Genomic DNA, 24,523 nt, shown 5'->3' with positions numbered 1-24,523 from the left:
CAACTAAGGCCAACAAAAGATGTCTAGTCAGTCAAATCGAGTTGTGAGAAAAGGAAATAAAATTAAATTTTAAGTTGCCCAGAGCCTAACTTCCAGATACTATAAGAACCATATTACCTAATGTAGAGGCAGGGCCCCCACAGTGCTGTATTCTTTACCTGGCTTCCTCCTCTACAATGCTGTATTGAAAAATCTTTTCCTTTGCTGGACTCCTCCCCCTACCCCAGCTTTGCATTTGAATCCTGCTTTGCTTGGAGGTTATATGTAAAGCCCATTGAGCCTGCTTAGCATGATTAAGAATGTTGCTGACATAACTTGTATGAACTCTCTACTTGTAAAAACCAAACCCTCTGCTGTCCAGTCGATTCCGACTCATAGCGACCCTACAGGACAGAACAGAACTGCCCATGGAGTTTGCAAGGAGCATCTGGTGTGTTTGAACTGCCAACCTCTTGGTTAGCAGCCATAGCACTTAACTACTACACCACCAGGGTTTCCCTCTACTTGTAAACTCCCTTAAAAGTAACTTGACTGCCTGCCCTTGGCGAGCAATCTTGGCGGCAGCAGCTCCAATTGACTCCTTTATCTTATACGACAAAATAAAGGTGGCTTTCCTGTTCTCCCACCTTGATCTCTCGTTTATTGGCCAACACAGGTCACGTCAAGCAAAAGCCTGGGGTTTCCACCCACTAACAATGTTAGAAGAAAGCTTTAAGCCAAAAAAAAAAAAAAAAAACCAAACCCATTGCCATAGAAAAGAGTGGATACCAATTCATACCAACCCTATAGGACAGAGTAGAACTGCCCCAAAGGATTTCCAAGGTGCTAAACCTTTACAGAAGCTAACTGCCACATCTTTCTCCTGCAAAATAGCTGGTGGGTTCCAACTGCTAATCTTTCAATTAGCAGCTGAGTGCTTAAACACTGTGCTACCAGTGCTCCTGGAGAAAGCTTTAAAGGTCAGCTAATCTCCCCAGCAAGCTGATTCTTAAATCTCCTCCCTAAAAATCCCAAATAAATGGCCAATCAAACACATGCTTGCTTAACTCCAAACATGGGCCCTCACTTTTTCTGAGGTGGCCTATTGCATCTTTGACTGCTTTCCTCCTATTCAGTCAAAATCTGTCTTCTTGGAAGCTTCTACCCCCTTCATTCCTGACTGTCCAGAAGAATATGAGATCCAGGAAGACTACCAGTAAGATGAAACTCATTACATTATATCTTTCAGTGGTTACTGGATAATGATACTTCCAGGAGACCTTTTTATTGCTGTTTTTTAAATTTCCAGTAAAACAAAAATTGAACTCCTAACCACGTAGAATGCTAATAGAAAAGAGTTTTATATTAAAATAAACTAAAATGCTCGACTGAGTGAATACCAAACACCATCTGTAAGTAATTTATGGTATGGAATCTGCTTGAATCTTCTGGGTTGTCTGTCTCTACACATACCTCGAGGCACAAAACAACAAAAGCAGCCTGGTAAAGAGCCACAAGAGCAGTTAATGCCCAAGGAGAGAAAAACCAAATGCTTGGAGGCATCTCACAAATGCTCTCTTAATATTTATTAAGCCAACAACAGTGTTTTGGGTAAATCTCATTATTAAATGCAATGTACAATGCTCTGCGCAAAATGAAATTTTAATTCATTTACATCAGATAAGCCTGCAATCCACATTCTTATTAAAAGGACAGTAAGCATTCAGCTGAGAGGCTTGGGAATCTCAGGCGATTTTCAATACTGTGTATTATTTTTCACCATTTAAGACTGTCAAAACTTTTTTTGGAAGATCACCTCAAATTCTTTGCGCAATAAGTAAGGTATAAAAAAACATTAAAGGAAACAAAACCTTGAGAACTAGAAGGCTGGCACAAGCACAATTCACAATTTTGTAACACTTAACCATTATTTAATGGGCTAATGGCCTCTATTTATACAATCTTTAGCAGTTAAAAATCCAAACCATCTAATTTGGAATGTCAAAAAAAAAAAAAAAAAAAAGGCATTACTAACATTACTAATCAAAGATAAGCAAATGTATCTTTCCCTTTGTTCCAATTTACCAACCATTAAGATAAAAGGTCAAAAGTGCATTGCTCATGGAAATGTAAATATGGAAGTTTTGCTGGTGAATGTTTTGGTGTATTTTCACTATACATACATACACACACACAGACACACAAAACAGTCTACAGTCTCTTATACTTATTAAATACATCAAATTAATTTTCTCCTAAATATTTTTTGTCTAATATGCTGATAATCTTCAAATATTTTACATTCAACTAACTTGCTGTTACTGTGGTTTACTGACACTGAGTCGGCGCTATGGACAATGGGACGTTTTGATCCATAGGACTTCCATTGTAGATCACCAGGCCTTTTCTTCCTAGTCCATCTGAGTTTGGAAGCTCCACTGAAATTTGTTCAGCATCATAGCAGTAAAAAAGCCTCCGTTGACAGATGGGTGGTTGGTGCACATGAGGTACACTGGCCGGGAATCAAACGTGGGTCTCCCGCAAAAAAAAGGCGCTGAGAATCCTACCACTGAACCACCACCTCCCCCTTCAGTGAGGCTGACAGTAAGTAGACCAGCCTTTGGTTTAGCATCCCCAAGTTCTCCACTTCCTTTCTTTTCTAGGACCAAATGCCAAGTAACATGAGTGAGGTTAAACTCAGCCCACTATACCTACTATTTAATCTGTCACCAAACCATATACACATATAGAACAGCTTTTACATGGATACACAGTGATGCTTGAACCCGTATCTAAAATGATGAGTGTGGGACCTGACGCAAATTGTTGAGTGTGCCAAACATTTTATACTGTCAAAATTAGGTAAAGTTAAGGTACGATCTGAAAGGGAAAAGTCACAAAGTGGTAGCCAGAGCACAGGCGGAAGGAAGGAAAATCGACCTGGCCTTGACATTTCTCCTCCCTCCAGTAAAAGCCCCACCATTTCTCTTTGGGGAGGCAACCACTTCCATGTGATTCGGCTGAAGCTTCCTGCACTTGTAGTTACAGGGATGATGTATGTGACCCAGGCCAATCAACAGTCAATGAGAGGCTTATTCTGGAAAGCTCTTTCTACTGCAATTGCTAAGAGAAAGACTATTAACCTGGAGTTGCCAGTCTGCATCTTGCCACACTAGGGGAGAGACTCTCCTGGTTGTCATCAATATCTAAAATCTTCCCTTCTTTAATAAAATAACCCAGATTTTAGCTGGGCATACAGCCATCTATCCAGAGACTACATTTCCCAGTCTGCATTGCAATGTGCTATGGCCAAATGACTAAGTCCTGGCCAATGGAATGTAAGGGGAAATGATGTGTTCCTTTTCCAGTTTGTGGCCCTAAAAGGAATGGGTACAGCCTTCCCTTGACCTTCCCCCTTTCTCCTGTCTGGTGGAGACAGCCATGTTGGACCCACAGATGAGAGCTGGACAGGAGCATGGCAGAGCTATTTATTTCACCAACCCTGTCTTTGGACTGCTATGCCAAAGGGAAATAAAACCTCTATTTTCAGGCCACTATATTTAGGAATCTCTTTTTAACAGCAGTTTCACTGTTAATTAATATAGAGCCTGAAAAACCTGAGGGTGAATCTAAAAAGACAGTTGAGCTGAGACAGATACAAACATGAAGCCTGATAACATCATTTAAGCCTCTAGATGCAGCCAGGCCTGAAGACAGTGCCACTCAGGGGCTTTTCCGTTATCTGAGCCAAAAAGTTCCTTTTTATTGCTGACTCCAATCTGAGGTGACATTTTTTTTTTAATTGACTACTGGAAGGGTCTCAGCTGATATCCTTCACTTGACGATGGCTTACATGCTACTCTTACGCCTGATGGCCTCAGGTCTTCTCCCCAGTAGCTGTTGGAGCCATTCTTTTCTCCCCACTACGGTTGCTTCTCTGAGTCACTGTCCAGCACAGGCCAAAGCAGCTGTTCTGGTTCCTCACAGAACTTTTTAAATTAAGGGTGTTCTACGGACTGACTTCTATGAAGACAGTCATTGTTTCTATAAAGCAGTGTTTCACAAACTTTCATGTGCTTGGGAATCTGGTTAAAACGCAAAGTATGATTCGGGGAGTCTTGGATGAATTTCGAGATTCTCCATTTACATAGTAAGTTCCTAGGTGAGGCCTATGCTGGTGTGGATCCACGTTTTGAGTAGCAAGGTTGTCCAAAAGCAGGCCTGCAAGCCCAACTGCATATAAGAATCACTTATAGGGCTATAAAATATACATATACGGATATCTGGGCCCCACAACCAGAGATTTTTGTTCAACTGTTCCTTGAAGCCAGGGATAGGAACCAATGCTCTAGGTAGTGCTACAGTGGTACCCAAACTCTAGCCTGCAACAGTACCACCTGGAGGGCTTTGTAACTTAAGATTGATGGGCTCCACCCCCAGAGTTTCTGGTGCAGCTGGTCTCTCGTAAGGGTGAGACCCTGCATTTCTAACAAGTTCCCAGGTGATTTAGATGGGTGCTGATTGGGGACCACACTTAAGAGAAGCACCGGACTGATGCTAAAGTAACTGACTCCTTGTAATAGGACCAATTTTCACTGAGAAAGAATACTTCTATCCACAAATTGTAATACATCAGTGCTCTAGAACATCTATCTGGGATACACTGGAGGTTAGGGGGAGAATTCACATTTATACTTTTAAATTCTAAGATTATTCCAAGGAAATACCTGATGCTTTGTTAAGACATATTTGCTGTAATAGTAAACATTAATGATGAATTTTCTTCTAGATGTTGCTGTTAGGTACCCTCAAGCCAGTTCCGACTCACAGTGACCTTTTGTTTAAGAGAATGAAACACTGCCTAGTCCTGAACCATCCTCACTATCATTGCTGTTTGAGCCCATTGTTGCAGCCACTGTCTCAATCCATCTCACTGAAGGTCTTTCTCTTTTTCACTGACGCTCTGCTTTACCAAGTATCATGTCCTTCTCCAGGGACTGGTTCCTCTTGATAACATGTCCAAAGTACATGAGAGGAAGTCTCATTTACCCTTGCTTCTAAGGAATATTCTGGTTGTACTTCTTCCAAGACAGATTTGTTCATTCTTCTGGCAGTCCATGGTATATTCACTCTTCTCTGCCAACACCATAACTCAAATGCATTAATTCTTCTTTGGTCTTCCTTTTTCACTGTCCAGCTTTCGCATGCATATGAGGTGACTGAAAACACCACGGCTTGGGTCAGGCGCACCTTAGACCTCAAGGTGACATTTTTGCTTTTCAACACGTTAAAGAGCTCTGTTGCAGCCGATTTGCCCAATGCAATACATCGTTGGATTTCTTGACTGCTGCTCCCATGGTTGTTGACTGTGAATCCAGGTAAAATATGAAATCCTTGACAACTTCAATAGGTAGTATAGACTTATTGGGTTTAAAAGTCTATGAATCCTAGTAAATGGCTCATTTTTGTAGTTTTCTAAGAATAATTCTTTTTCCAACTCTATGGTAGAACAGATACATGTTGAGTGACAGTTTCCAAAAGGTCAGCATTTTAATGTTATCCCGCAGAGCATTTTTTAAAAGCTTTGCAAAATCTAGGATTCTTAAACAAGGTTTTTTTCCCCAAGTCAATTAAAGATACCCCCTTTCATTCAACGGACAGAAAATTGTGTTTCAGAGTTGAGTGAGGGCAAACGTGCTCCCAAATTAGATATCTGAACAAAGTAAACTATGAATAGACTAGATAATGGGCTGCTGCTTTTTTGCTTTTGCAAGAACTAAAGACAACTCAGATGTCTTATTCACAGGACAGCCTGAAGCACTCTCTCTTCCCTACTTCAATCAGAAAAAAAATATATAGTTCCATGGAATTAATGTGAGTTGACACAGATCCAAGTTACTGAACTTAAGTTCCCTTAAGACAAGAGGGCCATCATTAAGACACGTGTGTAAAGCTTATACATGATCAGTAAATTCAGACAAGTCCTAGGATACATTTCCAATCAGTAAAACACAGGATTTCTCTATTCAAAGCATCAACTCAAGCAAATCTAATAAGCTGATCAAACATGCTTTTCTGCAACTAGACCAAGAGGACAAGGCTTTGCTGCACTTAGGAAAGCTTTCCTTTGGAAAGGGAAATGTTTCGATTTTTTTAAGACATCCTTGGGTAAACTTAACTTATACCTATATAATCTTTTGTCTGAAGGGCTCTTAAATGTATCATAAACCAACACAATTACCAGGAAAGTATGAGCCCGCAAAAAAAGAAGTGAAGGGTAAAAGTGGGGGATATTGGACAGGAGCAAGCATTTTCCAATTCTACACAGATTTAGACTGTGACAATCAGATGTAAAGCCTGTAAAGCCATCACAGCCCATGGGGCTTGGTCACAAACAACAGAACACAAGCTTTAAGAATACAAAGTCTACCTCCTATGCATTCCTATAGCCTGGAGGGAACCTAGAAGTAATCTAGAGTAGTGATTCCCAAACCTTCTGAACATGAGACTCACCTGAGGGGCTTTTACAAAAGACAGGCATCTGGGCCACAACCCCAGATATTCTGATTTAATTCAACTGGGGTGGGGCCCAGACATAGACATTATTTACATTTAAAAGCTCCCAGGTGATTTAATGTGCAGAAAGGCTTGAGAACCGCTGATCTAGAACTACAGACAAGGAATAAGAGAGCTAGAGAGGCTAAAATGCCTCCTTCTTTCACCAAAACACAACCACCACAAGAAGAAATGGAAAAGTTCAAATCCTCCTTTTGACTTTCCCATCATTCTCCTTACTGTCAGGTTCAAAAGCTTCAAAAGACAATCCCTTCTTTGAGGAGAAAATCCAACTGGCTGTCTAATTCAATCATCACCATCATCAGGATGCTAGTGTTGACCCTAACCCTTTCATAGTTCTTGGGACTGAATGCATCCGCTATTTTCAGCTTCTCAGGTTTCTTGGGAGTCCGTGTGTCCCACTAAAAGTACATGCTGCCTTCCAGTGGGGGCTTGTGTAACAGTGAAAAATCAAAGAAACGTTCTTTGGCAAAAGTACACAAAAGGCTTAGGTACAAGGTAGTACACGCAGGAAACGCAATTAGATCAAACTTTTGTTTCTTTTGGCTTTCGTATAGTTAAATAACCCTTGTAAGCATATTTATGGCTTCGAGTGATAGCTAGGGAGCCCTGGTGGGTTTGTTTGTGGGCGTGTGTGTCATACTTGCAAAACTTGAGATGCCCAATGTAACCAAATGTGTATGTTGAAAATTTTAATGTTTTTTGGGACATATGTGCCCCACAAAACATGTACCAAAATCCACATTTTGTAACAAAGTTTCAGAAATGCTCCTTGATTCAGCATGCCTTCCATTAATGAGAACACATGGTATCAACAAAGAATTCAAAGCAGAAAGTAACTGGATCTTCAAAGGGGAATCAGGCACTGTTTTAAGCGTTTGACATGCATTAACTCAACAACCCTCACAGCATCTCTATAAGGCAGCTACTGCAGTGAAACCTGTGAGAGCTAGAACTCGATGGGGCTGTCTTGTTTCTCCTGGTCTTCCAAGTTTTCCACCTTTGACAGGGTACAGTCTTATCACTTTTCTATCACTCTCTACTGGTGAAAAATGTTTGAATTTTCCTTCTCTGACAGGTTTCTGCCTTACACAGGTTCTGGTTTTCACAAGCTTTACTGGATAACTAATCTCCTTTTTTACAGATGAGAAGCCTCAGGCATGGAGAGGCTAAGTAACCTGCCCAAAGTCACACAGCCAGAAATCAGCACAGTTGAGATTTTAAGGTTCCCATCAATTCTACCCCTTAGCTCTTCCATTACCAGATTGGTATTTGTGGAGCAAATCCATCAAAGCAATATGTTAAACTTTGGTAAAGAAATCAGAGTATCAGTGGGCCAGAGTTGTGCGTCAAGCAATGCAAATAAAGGATCTGATACTTCATTATTCAGGGCTGCATCCATCAGGATATATTAAAAAGCATGATACATTTAAACACTTTTACTGATCTCTTTCAAGAGTGTAGTATCATGACCCCAGTCCCAGTTGTAGTTCTTTGGCAGGTTTTGTGTCTAGGTCCAGATTCTTATCTCCTGGAAGCTTTTATCTCCTTTTCTGCCTACTAATCGCCAAAATCTTCCTTAGATTTATACTCATTGCTGTTGAGTAGATTCAGGCTCATGGTGCCTACATGTGTTACAGAGTAGAACTGCTCCACAGAGTTTTCTCAGCTGTAATCTTTATGGAAGCAGGTCACCAGACCTTTCTTCCATGGCACTGTTAGGTGAGTTTGAACCACCAACCTTCAGGTTAGTAGACAAGTGCAAAGTTTATGCCTCCCAGTGACCTTCTAAAATTTACAAATCAACTTCATATCAGTCCCTGATCTCTCTGGGTCTTCCAAATCCCAGTGCTCTCAGCTTTCCTTCCGTAATTAGCCAGACGGTTCACAAGTAAAAGAATACCTTGAGCATAGTTTTCGATGGAAACTGAGGCATTATTTAAACATCACCTTATTCATTTTGCACAAACATACATTCCATTAATCACACGACACAGTGTATAACACATAAAGTATATTCCATTTATTATTTCATTTATTCAACAAACACATACAAGAAGTCAGTGTACTCAGTGCTAATCACTGATATGGGGAATGAGGGAGAAGGAGCCAGAAAGGCAATGTTTCATGGGAAGAAAAAACTACTAATAAATGAGATGGCCTAGACTCAAGATATTTATTCTGCCACTAATTAGCTATGTGATCTTGGACAAATCACTTTGTCTCTCTAGATGCGTTTCCTTTTTTAAAGTCAATTCCAGCTCTAAAATCCAATTTTACATACCGATTGCAGAAGCAGAATCTAAAAGAACACAATGAGAATCATCCCAGCGCTTTCGTACTCCTTTCATTCATGAGCTATTTGATCTTAACTGAACACATCATGTAAGCTCCAGTCTTACCTTTAAGAGTCCAAAGCTTAAATGCAAATCATTAGAGTATGGAGAATTAGGCTGGATGAAATGTAAGGTTTCTTTCCCCCCTAGTATAAACATTGACTGATTATTCAGATCTTACACCATTCCTCACTGATTGTGTCTTTCGTACATCTTACTATTCAGAAGTTTGTCCTTTGCAGGGTAGGTGGGACAGAGGAGAAAATAAGAAAACCAAGTGTCCTACAATCATCAACAGAATTCTGATTTTCTACCAACACACTGTGACACTTCGTGGAAGGTTTTTGTTTGATTTATTTTTGCTTTTTTTTTTTTTTTCCAGGAAAGCAGTGGACTTCTCTTCCATTAGGGGCTCTTCTTTTCTTTTTTTTTTTTATTGTACCTTAGATGAAAGTTTACAGAACAAATTAGTTTCTCAACAAACAGTCAGTACACACATTGTTCTATGACATTGGTTAACAACCCCATGACGTGTCAACACTCTCTCTTCTCAAACCTGCGTTCCCTATTACCAGCATTCCTGGTCTCTCCTGCCTTCCAGCCCCTGGCCCCAGGGCTGGTGCGCCCCTTTAGTCTTGTTTTGTTCCATGGGCCTGTTCAATCTTGGCTGAAGGGTGAACCTCAGGAGTGACCTCATTACTGAGCTGAAAGGGTGTCTGGGGGTCATACTCTCAGGGTTTCTCCAACCTCTGTCAGGCCAGCAAGCCTGGTCTTTCTTTTTGAGTTAGAATTTTGTTCTATATTTTTCTCCAGCTCTGTCCGGGACCCTCTATTGTGATCCTTGTCAGAGCAGTCAGTAGTGGTAGAAGGGCACCATCTAGTTGTACTGGACTTAGTCTCGTGGAAGCCATGGTAGATGTGGTCCATTAGTCCTCTGGTCTAATCTGCCCCTTATATCTTTAGTTTTCTTCTTTATTCCTTGCTCCCAAAGGGGTGAGATCAGTGGAGTATCCTGGATGGCCGAGGCTCACAGGGTTTTAAGACCCCATACGCTACTCACCAAAGCAGAATGTAGAACATTTTCTTTATAAACTATGTTATGCTAATTGAGCTAGATATTCCCCAAGACCATGGTCCCACAAGGGGCTCTTCTTCTCCTTCTTAATTTTAGTTCTTTGGCCGTTCTGATTGCTAGAAATATCTGACCAGATTGAGACAAAAACAAGGTGATGTTCACTTTTCATTTAATGCATATGTTAAATACATGCCCAAATCATCTTCAATTACCCTAAGTAGTCTAAAGGTAATAGTTGCTTGAAGGCAGGCATCATGTCATAATTTCTCTTTAACTTTCAAGACCAGCAAAGAACTTTCTCCTTGGTAGACACGTAGCAATATATGTTATCTGACTGACTTACCAAATGTAAAACTTAATTCAATATCTAATCAGGACAATTACAAAATATAATCAAATCAAAATACTTATCATTCTAATACCTAAATAAATTCAGAAGTGGGAGCATAAATCAAGTTAAGGTTTTAATTCGTTAGTAAACTTAACAGTTGGCAGTGTTTACAATTTAAGGTTTCAATGCTGGCGTTCTTTAAGCATTTTAAAATTACAATCCCAAGCTCTACCATAGATTTTTAATTCTTAACTTAATTTCCAAATTAAGCAAGTCTATTCTGAGCTTTAGTTGAGTGTTTATTCAGGAGACGTGGAGGACGGGGGAAAGAAAAAGTGTAATTCAGCATCACCCCTGCCTGGTAAAAAATAAACTGGTCATCTTTTGTATGTATGAAAACATATGTCCCTTGGTGTTAAGGATAAGAATGCAAGTGAGAAACAAGAAACGTATGCATACACACACATAATATATCCCAGAATCACAAAACCTAAAGCTAAAAGGAAACACAAACAAATGTGGCTAAATACTACTATGGGTCAATTTTTTTCAGAAGTTTTCAGTCATTATTGAGGCTAATCTTTGAAATAACCAAAAAGAAAAAATCATAATCCCGAATTTTACATTGAAAAAACAGGCTCAGAGATGATAAGAAGCTTCTCCAAGGTCTCAGGGCTTTTAAAGCAGTAATACCAGAAACTAAACCTCTATTTATCTGATTCCAAAACATTCAAGATCATCTCCTTACAGTAACTTAATTTGGGATAGCATACAACTGAACATTGGCAACGCCAGAACCACATCTCCATATGAATTACAATCTATATATGCTACGACCCATACTTTATTGCACTGCCACACACCTGTTACCCATGTAACTGGAGACTGTTGCCTAACAACTCAGTAAACACTAGCCTTTTGGTTCCTAAACACATCAAGTGAATTGAGCCCTCAGCACAGATGTAGTAACCTTAATATAGTAAACCTTCAGTTAACCAGAATTTAAGGACCTTTATCTTGGTATTTGTATATACTTTTATCAAATGCTTTCTCTGCATCTGTTGAGATGATCATATTGTTATCTCCCTTAAACTATTAATAAATGCACTGCTTTTCTGATGTTGAAGCATTCCTTCCATCAACCCTACTTGTGCTCACCGTTATACTTCTAATAAGCTGCTTTACTCAGTTTGACAGTATTCTCTTTAAAATTTAGGCACGTAAGATCGTAAGTGATACTGGCCTATAGATTTGTTTTTAGGTGCTCTCTTTCTCTAGGTTTGACAAAGAGTAGTGCTAACCTCATAAAATGAAATGGACAGTCTTATATTGTTCTCTAAGCTCTAGAGCAACAACTATCTGTTCTTTGAAGGATTAGCAAAATTTACTTGTAAACCATCTGGGCCTGGTGCCATTTTTTTATTGAGATAAATGTAGATTCACATGCAATTATAAGAAACACTAACAAGACCTCTTATTGTCCTTTACCCAGTTTCCCCTAATGGTAACACTTTGTAAAACTATACTACCCTACCACTACACCAAGATATTGACGTTGGTACAACCCACCCATCTTATTCAGAACTCCTCAGTTTTACTTGTACTCATCTGTGTGTGTGCATGTGTGTGTGTGTGTGTGTGTACACATGCATACATATATATAGTATGTACACTTAGTTCTATACAATTTTATCATATGTTAAGGTTTGTGTATCAACCACCACAGTCAAGATACAGAATCATTCCATCACAAGGCTCCCTCCTGTTGCCCTTTAATAACCACGTCCACATCCCTATTGTCATTCCCCCACCACCCATCCCCTAATCCCCGGTAACTACTAATCTGTTCTCCATTTCTATACTTTTATCATTTGAAGAATGTTATATAAATGGACTCATACAGTAGGCAACCTTTTGAGATTGGCTTTTTTCACTCAGTGTAATTCCCTGGTTGTTGTGTCAACTGTGCCTTCCTTTTTCTTGTGGAGCAGTATTCCATGGTACGGTTATACCAGAGTTTGTTTAACCGTTCACCCCCTGAAGGGCATCCAAGCTGTATCCCGTTTGAGCTATTATGAATAAAGCTATGAATTTTAGTGTACAGGTTTTTGTGAACATGTTTTCATTTCTCTGGGATAAGTGCCCAAAAAATCTGTAATTGCTAAGTCATATGGTAACTGCGTGTTTAGTTTTATAAAAAAAGTATCCAACAGTTTACCAGAGTAACTGTACCAGTCTACCTCCCCATCAGTGATCCAATTTCTCCACACTCTCACCAGCAACACGAAGCTGTTGGTGTCACTATTTTAGCTATTCTGATAGGTATATAATACTATCTCATTGTAGTTTTAATTAGCATTTCCCTGATGGCTAATGATGCTGAACATCTTTTCATGTGCTTATTTACCATCTGTAGATCCCGTTCAGTGAAATCTCTCTTCATGTCTTTTGCCCATTTTCTAATTGGACCGTTTGTTTTCTGTTGCATTTTGAGAGTTCTTCATATATTCTAGATATTGTCAGACATGTGGTTTGTGAGTATGTTCTCCCAATCCATAACTTTTCACTCTCTGATATCAATAAACTGGATCTCATTAAAATTTAAAATTTTGATGTGACCCAATTTATCAATTTTTTCTTTTATGAACCCAGTGCCATTTTTAAGCATAAATCTCTTGACTCCTTTTTCATTGTTTTTTCTGGTCATTCCTACTCAGATTTTTTTACTTCTTGAGCCAGTTTGGTAATTTATATTTTTCCTAAAAAAAAAAAAAAAAAAAAAATCCATTTCAACTTGATTTAAAATGTGCTGACACAAAGCAGTATATATTATCATAATTTTTAATCTCCTCTGCAACTTAATTACTTCCATTATTTTTAATGTTGCTTATTTGCAACTGCTTTTTTATGATTATACTAGCTAAAGATTCATCTATTTTATTCATCTTTTCAAAAGATCAGATTTGGTTTTTATGATCATCAGTTCTGGACAGACACTCTAGTTTTCTATTTCATTAACATACACTTATGCTAAGTTTCTTCTATTTTCTTTGAATTTATTTCACTCTTCTTCTAACATCTATAATTAAAAGTTTAATTCATTTATTTTCTAATCAACACATTCGTAATCCCAAAAAGTTATGTTCATTGTTGAAAACTTAATATAAAAAGTGCTAAGAAGGCAATGAGAATCATTCAGAACCTTACAAATCAGAAATAATCGCGGCTTTCATTTATAATTTTCCTCAAGTCTCTGGAAACCTGGTGGCGTAGTGGTTAAGTGCTACGGCTGCTAACCAAGAGGTCGGCAGTTCAAATCCGCCAGGTGCTCCTTGGAAACTCTATGGGACAGTTCTACTCTGACCTATAGGGTCGCTGTGAGTCAGAACCGACTTGATGGCAGTGGGTTTTTCTCTCTCTCTGTGTCTATGTGTAAACGCACACACACAAAAATGTATTTTATATAACCAAGATCTTACTATAGTTCTATATCCTGCTTTTTGTCCATTATAAACATTTTCCAAGTTATAGATATCCTTCAAATACATTTCAACAGCTGTATGATTATTAACGTATGAATTACTTTTATTTAACCACTCCTCTATTACTGTATATTCTGGTTGTTTCCATTTTTCAATTGTTACACATAAGGCTTCAATAAATACATTTGTGAAAAATATTTACCTGGCTATGATTATTTCCTTTGGGTAGATTCCTCGAGGTAATGTGCCAGACAAGATGGGCTTTCTACATCTTGCCGCTTATGGATTCATCCAGTCCCTGGAAGGAACTTTTCCCCAGCCGGAAACAATCTCTCACATCACCCACATTTAGAGGAAAAGCTGACCAAAACCATATCCCCAAGACAAGGCAGGGAGCACAGCTATGAAAAGACAGATGTTACCATGTATGTGCTAGGACATCCTCTGGTCTGGAGCTTCTCAGGTGAGCCCATGTCATGTGCCAAGTCCCCACTATGGTGCTTTAGGGAGGCAGGAAACTAGGAATTAGAATAACAAAGACTAACATTTGACATAGGACATGGACATGCCACTGTGCTAAATGCTCTTGCCTATTTTGTCTCACATCATCCTAAGAATCTATTTTAGGATCCCCCATTTTACAAATAAGAAAACTAAGCACAGAGAGGTTAGGAAACTTGCCCAAGGTTATACAGTTGGTAAGTGGACTCAAACCTAGGCAGTCTTAACTCCACAGCCCGTGCTAAGGACCACCCTACTATACTGCCTGCTCATTTACATTCTCCACAGCACTCAGACTGTCAATCCTATGGGTAGAACCAAATGAAATGCACCAGTTACAGGCTCTTCTCTGGAATGCAGGTCCAGGCCAGAAACCAAATGAGGAGCAGGAGATGGTTCAGTGATACATGCCTTAAAAAGCTGCCTAAATTATATCAAAAGGTCATGTTGTCCTCCACCTAAAATGAAGGTAGATTCCACCATATCGACTGGTCTTGATGCTACACCAGCTTATATTAGAAAATGTGTGGAAAAACATCAGACATTAAGATCCTGAATATTCAGAGTAATGTATATAATCCTAACACTCAGTGGAAGTTAAACGGTTACCAACAGCTATCAGAAATGACTTACCTTTCTATAATGCGAATGAGGTCCTTGCTTCAATAATAAAATAAGAAACATTTCAGAGGAGCTTAATAATAACTGATTAATTAGGCTAATCTTAAATTTTCTTCAGTCACACCTTGAAGCACAAACAAAATAAATACTAAAGACAGAAATTTCCTCTAAACTCCATTATTTTATAGATGGAGAAACTGAAGTCCCACGGGGATTAAGATAGTTAATGATATGTGTGCCAAGTCTCACTTTTGCCCCAACCCAAAATGTTGTATTTTAATATATTTAATATTGTACTAAATTTATATTTAATATTCATTTTAATACAATTAATATATTTATATCATTTCCTGTATTTATGTATTTTAAATATTAACATATATTTATACCTCCTATAAAAATATATTTACAGGTATTTAAACATTTTATATATATATATTTTTTATATCTAATAACAAATTATACAAAAACACATATTTAACTATTTCCCTTTTTGGGGTAAGAACTTAAAAAAACATTTTTCCTTTAATAATTGGATGTCTTGTTCCACGTGTCATTCTTACCATAAAACTAAGTTATATAAAGAAATACTCTCTACTACAATTCCATACTCCATAAATTATCAGTACTTTTTATATTTAATACACCTGTATAATCATAGGAAAATAAACATCAAAATGCTTTGTAAAGGGCACATTTACTGCACCTTTGCAACATTTTTCATAAGTCAGATTCAACATCAAAGGTAAAAAAAGCAAAAACCTATCTTGGCCATCACATACTAGATAGCTTTGCTCTGCTGATGTGAAATTGAAGTGGGAGCCATTACTGAAGCCAGCCCTTCAGACAAAGAATAGACCGGACTATAACATATAAAATGATATTCATGAAGAGTGTGCTTCTTAGTTCAAGTAGATTCACGAGACTAAATGGGCAGCTCCTGCCCAGAGGCGAGATGAAAAGGCAGAAAGGGGACAGGAGCTGGTTGAACGGACACGGGAAATCCGGGATGGAAAGGAGGAACATACATTCACATTATAGGGATAGCAGCTAGGTCACATAACAATGTGTGTATAAATTTGTGCAGGAGAAACTAACTTGAGCTGTAAACTTTTACCTAAAGCACAATTAAAAAAAAAAAATTCAAGTGGGAAATCTCCAGACTTCAAGTCTTCTCTCCCTTTCCCTGTCCTAACAATTCCTTGAGATACCTGAAAAAAACCGACACTCACCATTCTATTTCAATAGTGTCCTTTCTTATTCAGCGGCAGAGCCACCCCTCGAGCCCTCTTGCAAAAGCTAAAGCTGTCTTAAAAACAGACTTGTCAAAATGCAACTGAGATTCTTAATAGTAAGAACCGAAGCTCAAATTGCCAAAAGGAGGAAATTTCATGCATTTTTATCTTTTAACAAAAATACTTCTTTTCTCTCCATCTCCCCTAACATTCATTCACCAACCCTGCCTCCTCATTCCAGATGACCAGGAGCCCGCCAGTATTCAACAGACCATCCAGGGTGTTGGGATTTCAATCCAGCCAAAGGGGAACAGTAGGCAACCTTAATGTACACTAACATCGTGCCGGGACTTTACATCAATGTCTTGTCTAGAAAAGTCAAAGCTGACAAACTAGCCCAGATTCACTCTGGTCTCTTGTATTCAGTTGACCCAGTACCACACTGCCTCCAGTGGCCGGTGCAAAACCAAGCTTCAGCTTGAGTACTGATCTACCCTAGGCTCTAGATTGTCCTGGCCCAAGGGCACCTGCACTTAATACCAAGCATCAATAAGTGTTTACCAAGCTCCAGTGGGCTCAGCACTGTGCGGTGTTGAAAGTGTGAAAACACACCCCTCCCTCCCCTCAGATAGGCATGGGAGAAAAGATTCAGCTTTCTAAAATGCCAGAGGCGAAACAGGAGTTGTTGTTGTTAGGCGCTGATTTTCGACATAGCAACCTCATGTGACGGAGTGGAACTGCCCCATAGGGTTTTCTGGGCTATAATGTTCACAGGAGCAGATCACCAAGTCTTTCTCGGCAGGGCCACTGGGTGGGTTTGAACCACCAACCTTTCGGTATGGAGCTGAGCACTTAACTGTTGTGTCCCCCAGGGCTCCGAAGACTTCAAGAGCAATTTATCCTTACAGAACCACTTACCTAGTTCCTCATTTCATAGCCAAGAAAACAGAGGCCAACAAAAAGAAAAGGCACGGGCTGAAGGGAAACAACGCCTTCTGTGCCTCAAGCACCACCCCTCATTTTATCCTCACAATAGTCATGTTATAATGGTATTCTTAGGTCCATTTTACACACACACACACACACACACACACTTTTTAAATGACTCAGCATTTCGGTACCTTGTTTATGGTCTGATATTAAGTGGCAAAGTTCCAGCATTGAACCCAGATTTGTCTACCACCCAAGCTCTCTATGCTCTACCCTTGGTCCCCAGGGTCACACACCTACTGCTGAGAGCTTTCGTTGTAACACAAAATAGCATGTAATTAAGGGTTAAAGTGTATCTAGACCTATGGTTCCCAAATATGGCTGGTTCACTGAAATCATCTGAGATGATTTTTAAAAACACAGATTCCCCATCTCCACTTCCAGGCTTCTGATTGAATAGGTCTGGGATGAAGCCCTGAAATCCTTATTTTTATATGCTTCCCAGGTGACTCTGGTCATCAGGACACCTTACTATTTACAGAAGGATAAAAACAAGGGCTGGATCAGTCATGAAAAGCTAACCAGAGCTTGGACTTATATCAACAGAATTTAAAAGTAGAAATACTGACGAGGTGGCTAATAAAGTGGGGATGACTAGGAAAGGGGAGGCCCTGGGTGGTGCAAATGGTTATGTGCTCCACTGCTAACCGAAAAGCTGGAGGCTCAAGACCACCCAGAAGCACCTCAGAGGAAAGACCTTGCCATCTATTTCCAAATATCGGCCACTGAAAATCTTACGGAGCACAATTCTATACTGACACACATGTGGTTGCCATGAGTCGAAGTCAACTCAACATCAACTGGTAAATGATAACTAGGAAGGAGCCCTGTCACGGACTATCTTATAAATCTGGCAGATACATATATGTACACTCCACAGCATGATAACAAGGAAGCACAAAGTTTCTGGACCATGGGGAACATGATCAAAGTGGCAGAGCATAAACCAAACAGCAGGCAGGCATCTCGGCCCAGGAAAGGCAACTACAAGGCTGCTGACATAACACAGGCATGAGCTAGCAAAGCTAAAAAATGGAAATCTGCAGGGAATACTATCTGGATCACCAGAACGTAAACGCCAAGAAGGCAGGGAGTTTGCCTGATTTGCTCACTGCTAGGTCCTGAGTAGGAGTCCTTGGGTGGTGCAAGTGGTTACATGCTCAGCTACTAACCGAAAGGTTGGCAGTTCAGATCCAACCAGAGGCACTTTGGAAAAAACGCCTGGTGATCTACTTCTGATATGTCACAGCCACTGAAAACCATATGGAGCACAGCTCTACTCTGACACACACGGGGTTGCCGTGAGTCAGAATCAACTCTAGGGCAACTGGTAGATCCCAAGCACCTAGGAGGTGTTGGAAGTCAACAAAGAGGAATGAGTCAAGGATTTCAAGATTCAAGGTCAAAGGACTAGCATTAAGATGACACTGCTGGCACAGCTGACCAAAAAAGCAACATAATAATATCTTATTTTCAGAGAAGGCTCTTCTCCATTACTTTTTGCTTTTCTCTAAAACTTTATTTTGGCTTCTAGTCTGTGGAAGAATTAGGTGATTTTGAGACACTGGAACATACTGTTGACAGTAGCATGAGTAGCAGGTCTTCTTACTTGGAAAGAAGGATGGGTGAGATTTTTTAGTTTGATCTTTAGCAATGAAGGAGCGAAAATCCACTGAGGCTCTAAACTCAGATGACATTTCTCACCAGACCTACTGGACCATTGCCAGCAGACATGCCAATGGCACAGTGGTTTGACTGGACTCCCTATAAACCTTAAGGACAGAGCTGGTTGGTCTCTGTGTGGCTGAGTCAGCCTCAGGGGCCTTGCCAACCTGAAGACACTCCACCTCCAACTGGCCAGTCGGGACACTGGGGGCTCCTGGAGAGTTGATAATTTATATGAGACTTGTCATGCTTTCAAATAGTTAAGTGAGATAAAACCACGCACATGAACACAGGCACACACACAATCTGGTTTTGTGATAAAGTTTAAAAGTAGTTCCACCCTGGGAAAAACTAAAACATCTTCTGAAATCCCTCCCAAACTAATGATTATCCAAGATGCCATTTGAGTGATCATGTTATACAGTCCCTGGCAGGCTGCCATTTGAATGGTAAGCACCTTCAAAACTGCTGTACTAGGTCCCAGAAGTGGGAGTTGGGAGCATGCTCAAATTCCCTCTTGGACACCCACCTTCTGCAAACTTGACCTTAGGAGAGCTTTCCTTCCTTCTTAAATGACAGCTACCTCCTGCTAATATCCATTTGACAGAGGAAGAGCCCTTGTTTGCATAAAATCCCTAGGAAAAGTAAACTGTTTTGCTCTTCTCTAACAGCCAAAATATTTATCTTTTAAAGAACTGCCAAAGGATGCATGATGACAATTTTATTTTTCCTTCTAATGCAAACTTTTCAAAGCCTGCACTTCACAATACACTGAGAGGTAATGCATGGGTCCAAATGCCTTCACAGTTTCTTTTAATTTACAGACATCCAAACATGTGTATAAAATTCCACTAGTTCAAAACATTTCCTTTTCTTAAACATATTTCCAGTGCAAATTGCGTGTTTATAGCAGTCTGCAATATATTATTTCTAAAGATAAACAGTCATATAAAAAAAGTGGGTAGAGAAACAGCAGCATATCACTACCGCCACACTCAGTCCATCTTTTCCCTTACACCATGTTCCAGCAGTGAAAGTCCTAGCTGCCGGTGGAAACTATGAATGCATCACCACGAATAGGCTTTCCCTGACAAAGCCCTCACAGCTCTTCCCCTAGCATCCGTAAAGGAAGGGCCACCAGGTCCTTTTCACAGACCGCTTGACACTTTTTTTTTTTTTTTGACACTTAGTTCCTGGGAATCTTCCCTCCTCCCCGCCCCCAACGAGGTATAAAACTCAAGACTTCACTAACTGCAGACTTTTTTTTTCCTTTCTTCCTTTTAAAGAGGTTTTAAGCTCTGCTGATCACTACTGCTAGATACCAGGAAATAGCTGCAGTTTTCAAATTAAAATGCAAGGTGCTCAAAATAATGTGCTATATGGCTAAATTTTTTTTAGTGAAGAGTTTCAACTCTGTTTATATTTATGTCTACATACATGAAACAATTATGGACTGAAGAATAATTTAAATAGACTATTAGACAACCTGGGCTTTGAAACAGCTTCTGTAAGACCAACTCATTTCCCAACAAAGACTCTGCTAGAATCCCAAAATTGACATTTTAAGTCTCTGATCACCCTCTTGGATGTTATCCCAATTACTGTAAACAGAGTCCATCACAATGAAGCAGCTCACTCCGACAGCATCCAATTTTGATTTGAATAAATAGAACATATTAATAAATATGAAAACACCAAAGACATAGATTTCAGAGGAAAGCTGTCACCAGGGAGTTGGACAGATACAATTCAGCCAAAAAGGTTCCTGAAGGAGAAATGTTGATTTATACAAAAACCCAGGGTAACACACGACAGAGACATTGTTTCTCTAGAATCCCCTAACAGTAACATTTCCTAACAAACTCCCAAAACCTCACTGAACAGGACTCAGCGGCAAGGTCCTCAGCCCAGCACGGCTTTTTAGGCAGACTTCTCTTGACACCTTCAGATGATGCTCTCCCTCTGCCCTGTTTGGCAACAAGATGTGCAATCCCTCACTTTTTATGTACAACATGCCAAAGTTCATAATTCGCTGGGCGAGTTAAACCATCGTTTGCTAAAGAGAAATACTGATAAGGCTCAGAGCTCTAGTTCACAGCCTGAACACCCAAATACTCATCTATTCTGTACAGTTTACAATTTTACGTGCTCTCCAACCCCGGTAACGTTTGAGGACCTGCTAGCACACACAGAGGTCCCAACGCTCATCAAAAACGCCCATCTGCTGCTAAGAGGTTTCCCAAGCCTACATTGCCTCTGCTCAAAAACGGGGAAGACGGTGAAAAGCTCACAAAACCACCTCATGGTGATGTAATTTTTCTAGAGAGAGAGAGTTCAGTTAACTAGAAATGGGCAAAGAGAAAGGACATGGGCAACTAGAAGAGACCGTAACAGCAGCACTCCCTAACCGAGACCCCGGGCGGCACTGAGGCTACAGGAGCAACTGGGGCGCTGGGGCTTCCGCTTGGCCAAACTCAGGTCGGCATCCCAGGTAGGGGCCACCACCGACGATGGGACAACAAGAAGGCAGTTCCCTTTAGGGAGCGCTTATTGGGCGACGTAGGGAAACAAGATCCAGCTCCAGAAACGCTACTCGAACCGAGGAGAAATCAAGTTCCCACTGCCGGAGCCTGATAGGAAGGCTCGATGCCCGCACCGGGCCCCGGCCCGAGAAGACCTCTCCGGGTGCGGGAAGCGCCCCCTCCATGGCCCAAGAGAGTCAGCGTGGCCCTTCGCGAACGACAGAAGACCAGAAGGCCAAGCAAAGTTTCACACGCACCCCGCCTCCTTTCATCATTCGACACTCCAAGGCAATTTGTATTAAAATGTCCTCCAGCCCCTAAGGCACAGCGAACCGCCCTCCGCCCCTCAAAGGGGGAGGTGGTCTCCACAGGACTCGGATTGCAGACGCGAGCGCCCCGGCATTTTCCGGCGCGTTACGCGCACCACCACCACCCCCAACCCAGCGTCCCGCAGCAGGACCGCGGACTGCGCCTCCGAGGGCAGCGTGTCCACGTAGTGTCGGCTACTTCACCCCAGACAGAGGGAAAATCAAACAAAAGAACTTTTGCAAACTTTCCTCTCCGGGCACTTGAGGGTTTCTTCAATCTGGGCCCCATTTCCCGAGAACCTGCACTCAGTAGAGCAGGCAAGCTGACTGGGGGTGCGGAGGAAGGAACCCCAAAGTTTCCAGCTCTTCCCTAGGTCTCGGGGAGAGCGAGAAGCGAACCCGTTTCCTCGCGGGCCCTACTCGAACTCCAGTCTCCTCCGCCTCGGTCCTTCTCGGGCCACGCAGCAAGACCCCCACCCCCGAGGCCAAAGAAGCTGGGAATGACTTCTGGGGCCTCCACAACTGGACAAAACTGAGACTTCCGCCCCCCCATTCCCGGGGACCTCAGGGCAGTGCAAGCGAGCGAAGCTTTTCCGAGGCAAGGGAAAGGAGGAAAGCAGTGCAGGAGCGAGCGCATTTGTTCCAGCAGTTCCCCGAAGACCGAGCGCGGCGTCTAGGGGTGGGATCCCCCAGGTGGCGCGTCCCGATTCCCCGGGGACGCCGCGGGCTCTCCTTGAGGCCCCGAGCACCTTGAACGCCGCGCTCGTCCCCCGCCTGGCCCACTCACCGATTCCGCCGACACGCAGGCCACCAAGCCCAAGGTGAGCAAGATCCACGCGCGCCGCATATTCCCCGGGGACCAGCTGCTCACAGCCGCCGCAACCAGGGTGAAATGAAGGCTCCTGCCCGGTGATCGGCGCAGAACGCGCACAAGGATCCGGAGCCCAGCAGCCGCAACGAGCGCGGCGAGGTCTTGGGGCTCGAGGCTCGAGGGCGCTCGCTTCCTCCTCCTGCGCCTGATCCTGCCGCCCGCGGCTGCGCCCCGGAACGCGGCGCCTTCTCACTTGTTGGTTTCTGGAGTTCTGACGCGGAGTTGTGGCTCTAGGGAGATTGGTATTTGTAGCCCTTTCTCTGCTGTTGTTTTATTCCTCCGCGGACTCCTTCCTCGGATCGCGGTTTAGTTTCTGATTTCAAGGAATAGATTCGATGGCTTGAAAAACGGATGGAGCTGAAGTTTGGGGGCAGAGCGGTTGGGGCGCACTGTCTGCCCGGCCGGAGCTCCCGGAGTATCTGGAGAGATGCGCGTCCGACCCTGGCTAGTGGCTCCGCGGCTGTGCCCCTCCTCCTCGCGCCGCCGCCGCCTCCCTTCCCGGGTCCTCCTCCTCCTCCTCCTCCTCCTCTTTCGCTCCCCCTGCCTCCCTCCCTCCCTCCCTCCCGAGCCTGCTTCTCCGGGCTCCTCCGGGCGTCTGGGTGAGAGAAGACGGCAGTGTGACTCCCAGTTAAACCCGGGAGAAATTCCTACAGGATTACGTTCCGATTGGCAGCTCCGAGGACCAGTAGGCGCCGGCGGCTCTGCGCTGTGCCTGCTGAAGGTCTGTTCCTCCACAAACGAGGGCTCCCTCTTTCCCCTTATCTCCGCTTTTCCTCTTTCTACCTCAACGCTCTTTTCTTCTCTATTTTTCTTTTTCTTCACTTCTGTCTTTCTTTAGAAAGATCGATGAAAGAAATGAGAGGCATATTTAACTTTCCGCCTGCCTGCGAGAATTAGACCAGTAGAAAGAAAACCGCTTTAAGAGTTAAAAAAAAAAAAAGTTCACAGATGCCTCCAGGCAATGTTAAGTGTTCATAAATCGCGAATTCATTAAAATTCTATTTTAAAAGAGAAGAAAATAAATGTGCATTGAGTATTTCCCACCTACTCCAGCCCCAGCCACTCACAACCCGTCCCCTACATCCACACCCCCATCCTCACCACCCCTTTACCCCCCAGCGGCACCCCCCCAAAAAAAAGAAGTGGAAGAAGGCTCCTATAAACCCAAAATGCAACCATTTCAAAGCTCATAATTTCATTAAGTGCTTAAATACCACTTCTACCTCACACAGTTTAAGCCCTAAGGCATTTTATAGGCTCCGTTTCAGCACAGAGATGTCAACGTTTGGAAGCTACAAATAGGGCAATTTGATGAGAAATTGGATAGAGACCTTGAATAATAACAGATATAAGAGAACTTCAAAGAGAAGAGGGATAAAGTAATTTCTAGTTTGAAGAAAATAATGAGCGTGTATTTCCTGAATGGAAGCAACTGATATGAAATATTTTGTTGTGAAGTTATTTTTTTTTCTTTCAGTTCAATGTCTGTGGTCTCCTATGCAACTTGGCAGATGTATATTCCCTTCCAGTTGCTACCACTATCTTTCTCTGTGATTTATGGAGAAAAGGAAATATAGAACCATTATGTTTCTAGAATGCCACTACAGGAGACCCTTCGGTGTTGTTCACCCTGTATTCCCACTCCTGGCACATAAAGGACACACAATAAATATTTCTTGTATAAATTTTGCTCTAAAACTCAGCCTCTACCACATAAGAGTTCTGAGCCTTTAAGATACATAGATACTAAAAAAAAAAAAAAAATTAACTGGTTGCTGCAACCCCCGGTGTTACAGAGTAGAACTGCTCCATGGGCGCTTCTGTAGGGTTTTCTTGGTTGTAACCTTTAGGATGCAGAGTGCCAGACCCTTCTCCTGCAGTGCCTTTGGGTGGGTTTGAACCAGCAACCTTTTGATTAGTCGTCGAGTACAAGCCATTTATGCCACCCACAGTAATTTTGAACATAGTCTTAAAGTAAAATATACCCTAAATGAGTGTTGCAACGTCTTTGTAACACATCACCATAATAAG

The 24,523-nt window shown here is 41.7% G+C and overlaps 1 protein-coding gene and 1 long non-coding RNA gene across 3 annotated transcripts in view; both read right to left on the bottom strand.

Moving 5' to 3' along the window:
• The window catches only part of SDC2 (syndecan 2), a 137,404-nt gene extending 114,457 nt beyond the window's left edge, over positions 1-22,947 (bottom strand). Inside the window, exons 1-2 of one of the 2 annotated variants that reach the window (XM_064267926.1) lie at positions 22,409-22,947; positions 14,202-14,297 (exon numbers count right to left, since the gene is read on the bottom strand). In XM_064267926.1, the coding sequence (XP_064123996.1) occupies positions 14,202-14,297; positions 22,409-22,468 (156 nt within the window). In that variant the 5' untranslated portion in view covers positions 22,469-22,947. The remainder of the gene's footprint in view (positions 1-14,201; positions 14,298-22,408) is intronic. The other variant, XM_010588416.3, reaches the window with a different exon arrangement.
• LOC135227630 (uncharacterized) lies at positions 9,297-14,195 on the bottom strand. Its single transcript, XR_010317807.1, has 2 exons — positions 13,982-14,195; positions 9,297-13,056 (listed from the first exon to the last, which is right to left on the bottom strand). It is a non-coding gene; the product is annotated as an uncharacterized LOC135227630 (long non-coding RNA).
• Positions 22,948-24,523: the final 1,576 nt, after the last annotated feature.

Source organism: Loxodonta africana, chromosome 14, assembly GCF_030014295.1.
Source record: "Loxodonta africana isolate mLoxAfr1 chromosome 14, mLoxAfr1.hap2, whole genome shotgun sequence".
In the NCBI taxonomy this organism is placed as follows: Eukaryota; Metazoa; Chordata; class Mammalia; order Proboscidea; family Elephantidae; genus Loxodonta; species Loxodonta africana.
The sequence above is the reverse complement of the archived record's forward strand: the minus strand, read 5'-3'. Positions and strand labels throughout refer to the sequence as shown.